At 38.7% G+C, this 14,028-nt stretch overlaps 1 protein-coding gene across 1 annotated transcript in view; it reads left to right on the top strand.

The window, feature by feature from the left end:
- LOC125007687 (complexin-2) overlaps nt 1–6,278 on the top strand; it is a 43,094-nt gene extending 36,816 nt beyond the window's left edge. The window contains exons 3-4 of the mRNA XM_047584425.1: nt 3,601–3,776; nt 4,885–6,278. Of these exons, the coding sequence (XP_047440381.1) occupies nt 3,601–3,776; nt 4,885–5,082 (374 nt within the window). The 3' untranslated portion in view covers nt 5,083–6,278. The remainder of the gene's footprint in view (nt 1–3,600; nt 3,777–4,884) is intronic.
- The last annotated feature ends 7,750 nt before the right edge of the window (nt 6,279–14,028 follow it).

Raw genomic sequence — 14,028 nt, 5'->3', positions numbered from 1 at the left:
GGAGCATTAAACATGTTAGTCACTCTGTAGACACTAGGTGGCGTATGACACATAGTCGATTGGTTTCCAAGTTGCTCAAATTGTAATTGACTCATTACTGAGTCATTTCTTGTTCTGGGCCCGACCGGCTGTAGATTCCTTTTAAAGCCACGTGGGTCATTAAATATTGATTCCTCCATCATTATCAATCACCGACTCTTTTCTCCTCCTTCCAGATATGCTGCATATTGCGGTTATTTATTGCAGTGTGGCTGTAAAGAGGTGAATTACTACCTCTTTAAACACTAGAGGAGAATAAATGTGGCTGCAGCGACGCTGTGGTTCCTCTCTGAGGTTTGTCGACCCGGGGGCCGACGCTCTGCAGCCGTGCACTCATGCAGCGCCTCTAATTGCCCTGCGGCGCTGCACGGTGGCAGCAAACCTGAGGTTGACAAATTAGCACTCAGCTGGTGGAGTGGTGGGTGGGCGGTGGGTGGGGGGGGTGGGTGGAGGCTTAGAAATGTTCCCCGGGACTCACTGGGGAGTCGGGTTAAGGTCAGACTGTCCGCTGTGGACCCTTCGCTGTGTTAACACACTCAAACACACAACATATGCTCAGGAGCTGTGTGTGATCAGCTGAGTTAGTAACGTGTCCTTGGTGTTTTTTTATTTATTTCTTATACGTGTAATTAATTAAAAGAACCCCAGGGTTCACTAGAACGAGGCCGGTCTGTTAACGCAGCAGGAAGCAGGAAAAAACAACAACTAAAAATCATCTCTCAGAAGCTTCAGTGTGCAGATTATAGAGGCTTCATTTCTACACTCGAAGCTAACGGCCGGTTTGGGAGGAAAAAATGTGGAAACAGATTCAAACTCATGAAGCTGATTTGGGTTTTATTTTCTCACATGTTCCTGAAACAACAGGAGCTTTAGCTAAAAGTCCAGACACTAACGCTTTACTATGTCCTGCTTCTCCATCTCTGCAATGTTCAAACTGCTTTGCATCAATAAAGATGGAGAGAAGTAGAGCTCCACCTGGTGGCTGGAGGCTGCAGTATAAATCATAAGCTCCACCTCCTCCGTGTTTGTAGGCGGGACTTGGGACTAAAACACTAAAATGAATTTATTTCAAGAATGTTTTCTGTCTTTTCATGTTGTTAGTATAGTTGTCAGTCCGACATTTTATTATGTGAGGCTGTTAAAACAGGATGTGACATCATGATGATTGACAGTTGTTATTGACGAAAGCTGGAAAAACATTTTTGTGTGAATTTATTGTCAGTTATTGAAGCATTTATTTAAAAAATATTTTATTTTTATTTATGTTATTTTAACAAGTTATTTAAGCAGCAACCTGCAAATTTTTGCTGTTAAATTTTTAGCAGAGGAGGAAGAAAACACTGAATAATGACACATTTTTGAACATCACCAGTAATTTAAGTTACTTATTTTTCTGTTTTTATCTGTTTCTTTTGCATTTGATGTATTTCTTTCTTTATTTTTTGAATGTTAGAAATAAACCAACCTCAATTTTTATTTTATTTTTGAATAATGAATCGATTCATTGATTAATCAAAAGAATAATCGTTAGTTGCATCATTAGTGCAAACCGAACTCAAAGACCTTTTGCAGTAAACTTTTACTTTGTGAGAATTTAAATGAATTAATGTAATTAATCAGCTTGCTAACACACAACTTTAGCTCTGTTGGTGGACGGATCAGTAAATAGCATTTACAAAGTCTGAATCCATAATGATACTTGCTTTAAAATAAATAAGTACATTTCTTTGATGAGGGCGAAGTATTAACCGAGAAGAGCAGAAGTAAAGTGTGAATTCTACAGACTGGGCAGGATTGTGCACTCAACACAACCGCTATCAGATAAATAACTTGTTCTCTGTCGTCCAGGAATCAAAAAATAGACGAAACCCAGATGTTCATATTAAAACATCAACACTTTTTTAGAACTGAAGACTTAAAAGAAACGTCAGAAACCAGAGAAGTCCAGTTGTTTGGATGCATCATGACCCGTCTTTGTGTGCAGCTCTAACGTCTGCAGGTTTCCAGTGTTTCCAGGTCTCATTTAAATTTAATGCAGGAAACACACAGCTGTTTATTTCCTCTAGTTTGGTTCTGGTGAAAGAAACGTACGAGCTGGTGAAGCCGGAGCCCGAAGGCTTCTCCAGAGCACAAGATCAATACTCAGATGAAGTTTTCTCTCCGCTGCAGGAATCCATAATTCATACTCTCTCAGGCGGTCCCTGTATTTACTATCGATCAGACGCTGGTAACAACAGCAGGATTGATAAGCCTGAGGGAGTTTCCTTTCACGTCTGCAAAGCGGCTCCAGTGACAGATCAAGGGGTGAGATTGTTTTTGCTGAAAGAGGAGATTGAACCGCTGCAGAGGCGCCTCCGTCTCCGAGCTTTCGGCCTTTTTGTTGCACATCCCAAATAAATACAAACTGCAGAGGACGACGTTGAAGGATATAACAGCCACAGTAGGAGAAAGATTAAGAGTCAGTGGAAAATGTTGGTTTGAATTTATTACCCCAGTGATTAATGGGACAAAAGTGTCTGAGAAGCTTGAGATAATTTAAAAAAACAAGTCTGAAATGAAGTTCTGAGAGTTTGTGTAATGTCTAAAAATGCTTTTCTCTGTAAATCTTATCCATTATCCATCTTATCTTATCTAACAATCAATAATGACATAAACACTGTAAATCTTCAAAATTTTCTCCTATACAAAGTGAAGCGTGTCTCCTGCATGTCTGTGCTGACATGTGGCCGAAGAACACGTCTTCCTCCGTCTCCGTGGTTCTTTGTCATGTTTCCAGCTGGCTGTTCATCTTCTTCTTTCTCGAGGACCCCGAGTGTCGCCACATAATCCTCAGGACTGCAAACGCACACAGTTTCCTCTGAATAATATCAGCGGGAGCAGGAAGCTCGTTCTGTGTTTTCTTATTAATGCAGCTTCTTGGCCTTGGAGCCAGTTTCACCAACTACAATATAGTTTTTAGTGCAAAGTTGATTCAGTTCCTGCAAATAGCTTCTGGTCCAATCAGTAGTTTAGATTCTGGATCAGCACATTTTTTCTTTCTCAAGATGCTTTCAAAAATTTCTGTTGGTCAAAAAAACCAAAATTTTCTAAAAGAAACTAATTCAGAATTTCTTTTTTTAAATAGTTTTATGTGCACATGCATTAATCAGTGTCAAAGACATCAATAGACGTGTGCATAAGATTTAGCAGGAAGCTAATTTCTGTCTGTAGTCTGAAAATAAAAATACAAAATATATATTTATTTTACATATTATTATATTCACAGTAATGGATTCATGGAACGTTAACGATAACCAGTTGAACAAAAACACGAACATTGTACTTTTTAAAAACGTTCATCATCAAGAGATGGAAGGAAAGTTTTTCATGGAAATAAAAAACAGTTTAGACAAATTAATCTTCTGAACACCCTGCTCCCCTCCAGTCCAGCAGGGGGCAGTAAATCTGATGATCTCTTCGTTGGGAACTGACTCAGCTGGATCCAAACCCAGATCTTGACCGCGTCTTGTTTCTTTGGCCAATGAAAAACCTCCTGCTCTGTTTTTTCCGTCCTCTGTCCAGGAGCCACCAAAGACATGGGGAAGATGCTGGGGGGGGAGGAGGAGAAGGACCCGGACGCAGCCAAGAAGGAGGAGGAGCGACAGGAGGCGCTGAGGCAGCAGGAGGAGGAGAGGAAGGCCAAACACGCCCGCATGGAGGCGGAGAGGGAAAAAGTACGGCAGACCATCAGGGACAAGGTGAGACGTCCCCTCAGGACGGACGGACGGACGGATCTGTGGACGATCACGTGTCCTGTTGTTTCTGCTGCAGAGCTGAGATTCATTAGTTTGTTACAGCTCTGGGTTCAGACACTGTTCATTTAATTAAACGTTGTGCAACTTAGAGCTTTATTGCAACGAAACCAATTTTTGGAATTGCCTCCTACTCACCATCTACTCCTCTGTCTTCTTCTTCTTCTGTTGGAGGGATTTCAGTAAAAGTATCTGCTGTTAAACGTTTATTAGCTCAGTTCCCGTCAGCGCTCTTTGACTGAGAAGTGTAAATCTAATTTGAAGCGTGAATCACGCAGCTGCAAAGTCCTGACTCACAAATGTAAAAGTCTGTAAATGTCAATCTGTTGAAAAACCGCATCTAGTTGTAGAAAGGCTGTAGTACTTATCCCAGACCCATGTGTGGCGCTGTTTCTGATAGAAACCTCAGCCAAAAAAACAACACACACAAAAAAAACAAGGGTGGAGCAGCACAAACTGTACAAACAAACAGTCCAGCAGCTCTGAGCAATACTGGGAAGTTTGGTATCGATCTGATACCGAGTAAATAAAGAGCTGGTATCTACAATCAAACTGTCCATTTCAGCTGTATTTTCAATCCAAAAACTACTTTTAGTCCCATAAAAATTACACAAACAGCTGTTTTGACGTTTTGGCCAAAGAAAGTGATACGTCAGCTTCTTATTTTTTTTAGCCGTGTGTCATCTTTGATTCCTCCAGAACTAAACCACTTAGAGAGATTCTGACTTTTGTGATAGAAACTTCAGAGTTTTGTCTTTAAAAAGAGACAAAGACCATGAATGAGCTGCAACATGTTTATTAACAGGATTCAGTTTAATTTGTCCTAAATATGCTGGAATGATGAGAGGCTGATAATGTCCTGGTGCTCTCGGTTGTCTCATCTCTGTCTCATCTCTGTCTCCTCTCTGTCTCCTCTGAGTCTCATCTCTGTCTCATCTGTCTCATCTCTGTCTCATCTCTGTCTCCTCTCTGTCTCCTCTCTGTCTCCTCTCTGTCTCGTCTCTGTCTCATCTCTGTCTCATCTCTGTCTCGTCTCTGTCTCCTCTGGGTCCAGTACGGGTTGAAGAAGAAGGAGGAGAAGGAGGCGGAGGAGAAGGCGGCCATGGAGCAGGCCTGCGAGGGGTCCCTGACCCGTCCGAAGAAGGCCATCCCGCGAGGCTGCGGGGACGACGACGAGGAGGACGAGGAGAGCATCTTCGACACCGTCCTCAAGTTCCTGCCCGGGCCGCTCCAGGACATGCTCAAGAAGTAAAAAAAGAGAGCGTCCGACGCGACGTCAAGCGAACCCTAACGTCGGGGTCCGGCGTCGGGCCTGGGCCGGGCTGCAGGGCGGAGGGATGCGGGGGGACGCGGGGGGACGTTTGGGGTGAGACGAGACGGGTTGTGTTGCAGGGAGACAAATAGATTTGGGAGGGGGGTCCTTGTCAAACTGTTAGAGGCTACACACTGCCTTTCTAGAAATCTTTCTTCTTTTCTACTCCTCGATGATTCTTTTTATTTGCCACGATCGTTGTCCAACCTTTCCACTGCCACTTAGCACATTTCTTACACGGACATTTTGACAACGGTTTTCCCTTAAAGGACGGACAGTGGACGCTTGTCCCCTTAATGTCTTTTTTTTTGTTTTGGTTTTTTGAGACGCCACTGCCACCGTGTTTCCAGTAGATGGAGCATGTTTTCTTCATTCCAATGGGTGTTTTCTACTTTTTTGAACCTGGTGTTGGTCTTTATATATCTGAAAAAAACAAAAAAAACAAGAAAAAAGTCTAAACATTTGAGTTTTTAGAACATGTGCCTTCATGTCATCTCCTCTGGACAGAGGAATTGTAAATGAGGGTTTCATTTAGAGTCAAACAGGTGGTCGGTTGTGGTTCAAAGATACAAGACTGGACACTTTTGGAAGAATATGTTTGATATTAGGACGTGTGGGAGGAAGGTGGTAAAAGATTTAAAAACACAATCCAAGCAGCTTTTATCGGTTCAGTTTTTTTTTCTTTATTTAGAACCGAAAAAGCTTCTTGGATGAAACGTCTTCACGCTGTTAGTTTTTTGACCTGAAGAACCTTCACAGACACACGGATTGCATGAATAGCTTTTATTTGTACCTTATTTACAGGATGAAATCACTTCAGACGGACACTTAGCTCCACGTTCAGGTCAAATCGCGTCTTTTCTGATTTTTTTATTTTTCGTGATCCTCATCGACAATCAACGCATCAACCGCTGGGAAACTGGGGCTAAACGCTGCCGTACATGATGCCATCACACGTCACCTACGTCGTCTATGGTTAAAGGTTAAAGCTAGATTCCACATCGTCTCTTTTTTCTTTCGAATGCAAAATCCAGGCAGCGTCTTGGTGCCTCGTTTTAATTTATTCCAGCTGTCTTCATCCCCCTTCACCTCTCAACGTCGCACCTCGACGGAAACTCATCAAGACCAAAGAAACACTGGTGAGAACGTGACATTTCTTTTTGTCCAAGGCCCCAAAACAAAAACATGCAGCAGAACCGATCAGCGTGTGCATGCATCCCAAAAACCACCGAAGAAGAATTTACCCTCCTGAGACCCGAGCTTTTATTTGCAAAGCATCAAAAAAAAAAAACATGTCCTCATAAGTGGACACTGGTATTATTTCATTATTTATATTAGAAAGAAGTTTAATACCTGAAGCAAACACAGAATTACGAACAATTAACGTCCTTAAACGAGTACATGCTAATTAGTGACGTTGTAGCTCGTTGCTATTGATAAAATGTGTTAAATTTGCTCATTATATCAAATTAGAAACATTAATAAGCATAAATAAAGAAGTTTTAACCTTTGCTACCACTAGATGGCAGACTAAAGCGTCCACTAATGAGGACGAAGGGTTTAAATGAAGCAGAATAAGCTGCAATAAAACCTAAAACGTCCCCATATGAGGACGCAGGGTCTCAGGAAGGTTAAAAAAACAACAAAAAAGAAAAAAAAACAAAGTCTAGATAACTGAGGAAAATGGTTGTGGGCTGAATATATATACATATATATGTATATAATCCCACGAAACCGTCACGTGATTTGTCCTCTAGCGTTTAACTAGACGTGCTGTAAATGGATCTCTACGTAGTGAATTAATACGTAAACGTTTCTAGATTTAAAAACATGAGCATGTTGGTCACTTCTCTAAATGAACCGGTGGCTTTTCAGTGGCTAGTTATGCAACGATCTCCGATTAACACATTTGTTCCTCGAGTCTGTGATTTAGAATAACAGTAGGGATTATATAAATATATAAAAACTAAAAAAAAAAAAAGAAAGAAAACACATTTTCCTCTTGTTTGTTTTTTTATTTTCATTTTTATTTTCTAGCTCAGATAGGACTTTCCACTAGACAAAGCCATATCGTTTAGATTGCAATAATTAAAATTATTTAAAAGAGAAAAAAAAGAGAATATTTCAGCGTCGTTAATCGTCTCATCGTTTGTTTTATCTGGAAAAAGAAAAAAAAATAGAAAAGACAAGAAAAATATACTTGTTTGTAGATCCTCACCATTCTTGTATCTTTAAACATGTAGAAACAAAAAGAAGAAGAAGAAGAAGAAGAAGCCATTGTTCTAAGTGTTTCCGTGTGCTACATGTGTTACCGTGTGTGTTTCTATGTGTGTGTGTGTGTCTTTCTACGTGTCTGTGCTGTGAGACCACGTCGCCGGCTCATGTAGTTTATAGGGTTTATACTCTTTAAACGTGTCCTTGAACCATTTCCTGCACAGGCGGACGCTGAGGCGGCCTCCCACTGGTGCCATGTCGACAAGAAAGAAAAATATATATATTAAAACAAAACAAAAAAAAATACTTAACACATTCCTTTCAAATGTTGAGCATGCAAAATGTTTTGGTAGGAGAGAGAAGACACCAAATGCCAAAAGATTAAAAAAAAAAAAATTAAAAAAAAAGACAATTTCCTGTTTCTGTGGGAGTCTCCAGGCAACAGAACGAGTGCATTGGATCCAGAAAGATTTTTGTTGGATGTCGTGTGAGTGGAGGCCGAGATCACTTTAGTCTGTCGAACATTCCCAGGACTGAGTCAGGGTTTAGATCGAGGCTACGAAGGTTTGTGTATTTTCTGCCATTTCAGGTTTGGATTTAGACGCTTCAGAACCACATAACAAGTAAATTTACCTAAAAAAGAAACCAGGAAGGAAACTAAAGGAGAAAACAAAGGTTATTTGATTCGTATAAAACCAGAAGAAGAAGTTGTTTCCATGAGTCAGTGATTTAAAATCTTCTGTTAGTCCAGAGCATAGACTGTATATAAATATGGAACCACTTCCTCTCATTGGCCAAACTGAGGCTATGTGGGTGGTCTGAGGGCGGAGCCATGGTGTCGAAGCCCCGCCTCCACTTCCTCCAGACTCACTCACGTTTCCACCACTTAAAAGGAAATGTTGGATTATACACTCTACTTAACTTTTAACATTTGTCTTTACAACTCTCACCTTTACGGAGCTGTTGGCATGGTAACTAGTGGTCGTTATTATGTCACATCCTGTTTCTGTAGTGTCAAATAACGAACTAAAATACATAAAACCAAAAACATGACACGTTATCGTTCATCATCTAAAATGACATCCTTAAAAAAATTAAGCATTTTTTAAATTCTGGTTTTAAAATCAGACTTGAAATACCAGAAATAAATGCACAGACCTTCGACATCCATGCAAACAGTTTTGTGATTTTGGTTGAGTAGAAAACAGAAACACTGGTCAACTTCCATTCAGACGAGCTCTTTCCAGACCCCTGGTACCGACGTGGGTTAATGAGACTCTAAATTAAAACTAAATCATTAAGGGCTTTAATTAAGGAGCAAGATCTGTTTACGAAAAACGGTTTATTGTCAGAAAGTTGACACCATTTGTACTGTTTTAACCTCCTGAGACCTGAGCTTTTATTTCTCCAAGTATTTCATTATTTATGTTGTGAAGAAAACTGTTTATTTTAATACCTGAACAGAGACACTTGCTAATTTGTTAAATTTGCACATCATATGAAACTAGAAACGTTAAGAAGCATAAATAAATAAGTATTAACCTTTGCTACCACTAGAGGGCAGACTAAAACGTCCACTAATGAGGACGACAGGTTTAAATGAAGCAGATTAAAACCTAAAACTTCACGTCCCCGTATGAGGACGCAGGGTCTCAGGAGGTTAAACTGCAGAACTAAATCCGTCCTCTGTGATCTCGGCCTTAAAAACTAAAACCAACCGTTGAGGTTAATTTGAGAATACGTGGAAAAAAACGAGAGACGTGCAATTAAAAGTGAACAGATGAGTAGTTTCAGTGTGAAATATTTCATGCAACCTGCAGAGAGATTCATTTGAATCACTCCTGTTGGAGGACGCGTGCAGAGATTATACGTTTAGCGCTTTTTATTTGTGACTTTTAGGAGAATCAGCTCGATTTATTGTCTTGTACTTGAGGTCGAGTGGAATAAGTTTAATCGAGAGCTGTTTTCCCCGGCGGGAGATCAGATCCCGGACTCGGCTTATTTCCTGGGCCCTTCATGGAAACTACAGCCATACGTCGTCTGTGTGTGCGTGAGGTCGTCTCCGTCGGAGACTCGTGTCGAGGCGTCGCCGCGTGTGAAGCGCCTCTGAAAAGGGCTAAAACCATGTCACCTGTACGTGAGGTCCGTGGTAACTCACCTGTCTCCTGTGCTCGTCCTGATTCGTTCCGGCTGCATGAGGTTCTTCTGTGTGTCCGTTTAGATGGACGGTAAAAAGTGAATATAGAGAGTAGGGATTTAAACTGTATGAATGAAGGAATCCTCTGAAACGCTGCCATGTGGTGGTTTATTTTATTTTATTTTATTCTATTTATTTATTTATTTATTAGGGAAAAACTGGATTATCAAAGCATCTTCTGTTGTCAGGAGCCCACAAATGATCAGAAACAAGCTGGAAACTGCCACTGAAAACAACTTCCTCCCCCCTTTCTCCCCCCTTTTCTCTCCCCCCTCGTTAGTGAAACCTCTCACGACTGTAAAATAAAATAAAACATCAAGACAAAACCTTTCCTCTAACTCTAAAGGAAAGACGTCACGACTTTTGTCTTGTGCGTAACATTTTTCTTTTCTTGTTTTTTTTGCACAAGCATGTGAACGTTTCCTGCTGAATCCTGCCACTGACTTTAGAAACGTCAGAGTTTAACCGCGTCTTTTTATCTTATTTTATTTCATTTTATTTTGTTTTATTCGTGGTTGAGCTGAGGTTGTCGGTGAACTCATCTAAATACATTCCAGTCTTTTTTGGGCGTTTGCACACGAGCACGTTGAAATGTTCCACCGGTAACTGTTCTGACATCTCTCTGGACAGGTGAGCGTTTACCTGGCAGCAGCAAAACCCTTTATTTAAACCCAGCTCACTGACGCTGGTGGAAACGAACAGAAGATATATTTAAGTTTGTCTTTCTTTTCGTTTATTGATTAAATTCAGGGTGAAAACTCTTTAAGGGTGCAGAGGTTAAGAATGTAAATTATGAGTTCTCACACTATTTTCTCCTTAATTGCATGTCATATACTCTGTGTGGAGCCCAATCACTGTAAACTGTCTTATCAATGGAACTGAAACTTTCTTTTTGGAAATTAAACACTGATAATAATGATAATAAAAATATTTATAAAAAAAAGCTACGTGTCCTTTTATTTGCCTGTATCCGATGTGATTAACTCTTCAACTTTTATAAATATTTCATTTATTTTATCAGCTGCTTTTCATGTGTCATTAAAATAAAATCGCATTTAAATTTAAATTTATAGCGTTTGTAGTGCACTAGAAGGTATTTTAATTTAATGCTTTTTATAAACGTATACTTTAAGTATATTTTAGAAGGTTGTTTTAAATTTATAAAACTACACTTTCAAGTACAATTATCTACTATTTGTACTAGTTTATTAGGTATAAGTTACTTCTAGTCCACATTTTAGTGTACTGAAGTAAACTTAAAGTAAACCACAAGTATTTCTACTAGTTACATAATTCTAGTCCACATTTTAATTAATTGAAGTACTGTAAGTAAACCAGACAGTGTGTTTACAAGTACCTGTTACTACTACTACTACTACTACTACTCTATATGATCTTGAACATGGAAGGTTATAACAGGCTAAATTAAATGAAGCACGAGAACATGATTCTTTACTTGGATTAAGATGAACTAAGTATTTTTACTTTGTGGCAGAAATAAATAAAAAGTCTAAAACTAAACTAAGCTAATTAAGCTCTAGTATTAAAGTGTAAGTCTGAGTATTAATGTACTTGGTCTTAAACTTTTCTTTATACTTTTCAGTAGAAGCCAATAATATTTCTATTCTTAAGTTTATAAAATATAGTAATAAAAGTAAAGTTTTAGTATAAAATCGATGTTTCTTCATATCTTTAGTATTTGAGCCTAAATTTCTCCTGCTTCAGTATTTTTCATTAATAAACAGTAAATTAATTAATTAATAAATTAAATTACAGCTCGTTTTAATGTCTCTATAGATTCTCTGAGTATTTAACTCTCAGGAGAAACAACCTTCACGTCTCTGTTTTTATTTATTCGTCCACTCATCCCTCGTTTCTCCTCCTCCCTGTTTTCTAGCAGCAGTGATTTGCTCTTTTACGTCCTCGTTAATCCTGGATGAAAGACTCTAAGACACATTAACGTGTGTGTGTTTGTGTTGTTTGTAATTTCCTCAGAGGCAGAAAACCGTTGTCATTAAAGGGCAGAAAAGTCTGAGGGAAACATGAGGCATTTTCACAGAGACTGAGGGAAAATAAAGAGCGACTCACATTTAACAGAGAAAACGTCTGGAAATGTCAAGAACAGACGTTTTATTATCGCGTCTGTTCTTTCCACATATTCTTCGTTTTTCCATTTTTAGTTTTGCAAAGTGAACTGAAAGAAATGAAGGGAAAGTCTCAGCTCCAAATACAATATTTACTGAAAAAGAAACATGAAATTAAACTTTATTACGTCACTTTAACAGAGCAGGATCAAAATACTACAGATTTTTAAATGACTGACATTTAAAACCAAAAGCCAAAAAGTTTCTTTTTCTAATGATTTTCAGCTTTTACGTTTTGTTTCACTACATGAAGATGAACAAAGATTATTATTATATTTCATCTTAACCTTTTTTGGTATCATTCTTTTCAGCACAACCTCACCTGTGTCATTTTACAATTATATTTTCATTTTGACAAACTGTATTAACACACTGGAGCTAAAACCAGACTAAAACCATAAAAATCCGAGTAGGAAAATGTTTAGGTTTTTCACTGCGAAAACCACAAACTTATTTAACGAACCTCTTTTATAACTTAGAATGTAAATCTAGAGCGTAAATATCAAAAGCTTATGTACAAATTTAGCAAACAACTAATGTATTTATAACTATTTCCATTTAAATGAAGGTCATGCATCACGCATTTTTGTACAACTATTTACGATTGACAAAACCATCAGGTGTAACAATAAGTAATAATATCTAAAAGTTCCAAATCTCTGGCTTTTTTCTCTTCATTTACTGATCGGTCAATCGGATGCATTTTTCTTCCAATAGGAAAGGAGGTGTCATGGAGGGGTTGGTTGGAGTTGTGTTTTGATTTGTTTTGGGTTTTTTTTTGCTTTCGAGCATTTGAAGCTAGCTAGTGATCTCCGCTAGCGCTTTGCATTTCACCGTTTCTCCGTACACCGTGTGCGGTAAATTATTTTTAATAAGTCTAGTTTTACTCGGCCTATCAACACAGTTTGAAAACTAGTATATAGTCTGAAGTTTGCACTTTCTACAAAAGTTGAAACGAAGATTCAATGACGCTGCGTCTTGCTGCTACGTCGTGTTTAAATTGGTCATGTGATTTGGACGCAGGTCTTTTTAACATGGAGGTCTATGGGGATTAGCGCCTCTAGCGGCCACTCGATGAACTGCAGGTTTTTGTTCATGGTTCAGACCTGGAGGTTCACGCTTGTTTTCCCCCTGATAACGAGTTCATTTCCTCTCTTTTCTCGAGATCTCGAGTTATTTATCTCATTATCTCAAGATTATTACTTACTTTAGTGTTAAGGGCGTCCATCAGTCGTCATGGCAGCTCAAGTAAAGCAGAACTCTCTAATTAAATTTAACAAGACGTCGAGAAAACAGACAAAATTAACACATAAATAATATGTGTTAAATGCATCGAGCTCCCGTACATTAGAACATCAGAGCTGATTCAGACACTTGTTCTTCTTCATGGTTCCTAATAAACCAGTTCAGTGGTTCCTGGTTGCTATAGAGGCTAAATGATGCTAAGCTAATATATTATAGTTTATCTTGATCTGAGGGAAACAGGACATTCTTAACTGTGTAACATTGTTAACCTGCTAAACCTTTAGCCTCATGACTTCAGAAAGTAAAAGAGGTTTACAGGCCGTGAGCAGATGACGGGTTTGAGTCTCAGCTGCTCTGGTTCAGAGCCAGGAGGGAAAATCACAGACATTTAGACGGAAAACGAAGGCAGGAAGCAGGAGAGGGAGGAGATAAATAACGGTGCAGGACTGAGGACGGAGACGGACTGATGACAGAGGAGACACATGAGGAGACACATGAGGAGACACATGAGGAGACACATGGAGCTACAGCTGTTAGCCTCCTCCATGTGTGTTATTTAAATACTGTGTGTTATCACTGAACTCACTGAACGTGTGATTTACTTTCAGGGACGTAAATTCACTCAGGAAACAAACGTCTTCATTAGAGCTGGACTCATTTTATCTTTTTACTAGATTCTTTCTAAAATGTCTGTTTCCTTTCTTTGCATTTTGTTCATTTACATTTTTAATCTGTATTTTCTCATGTGTGTGAGAGAGAAACATTTATGTCGTGAACATATCGGGAAACTGACAATAAACAAATGTTGAATTTGAGACATTACACGTTTGCAATTGTGCAAATTATCAGGTAAAAACAAATAAAGTCTGACTGTAGATTAATTACAGTTCACAATAGAGTTAAATGGGATAAAATGAACTAAAAAATAAACTAAAATAAACTATGAATGGCTGCTAGAGTTATTATGATAAGAGTGAACAATAAAAATCAAACTACTAAAGATTCAGGCATTTTGAGCTTGATTTATTGATTAATATTTAAAATATCTGAATAAATAAATGTTTTAACTAAATGCTTGTTTCTAGT

This window comes from Mugil cephalus, chromosome 5 (genome assembly GCF_022458985.1).
Source record: "Mugil cephalus isolate CIBA_MC_2020 chromosome 5, CIBA_Mcephalus_1.1, whole genome shotgun sequence".
In the NCBI taxonomy this organism is placed as follows: domain Eukaryota; kingdom Metazoa; phylum Chordata; class Actinopteri; order Mugiliformes; family Mugilidae; genus Mugil; species Mugil cephalus.
The sequence above is the reverse complement of the archived record's forward strand: the minus strand, read 5'-3'. Positions and strand labels throughout refer to the sequence as shown.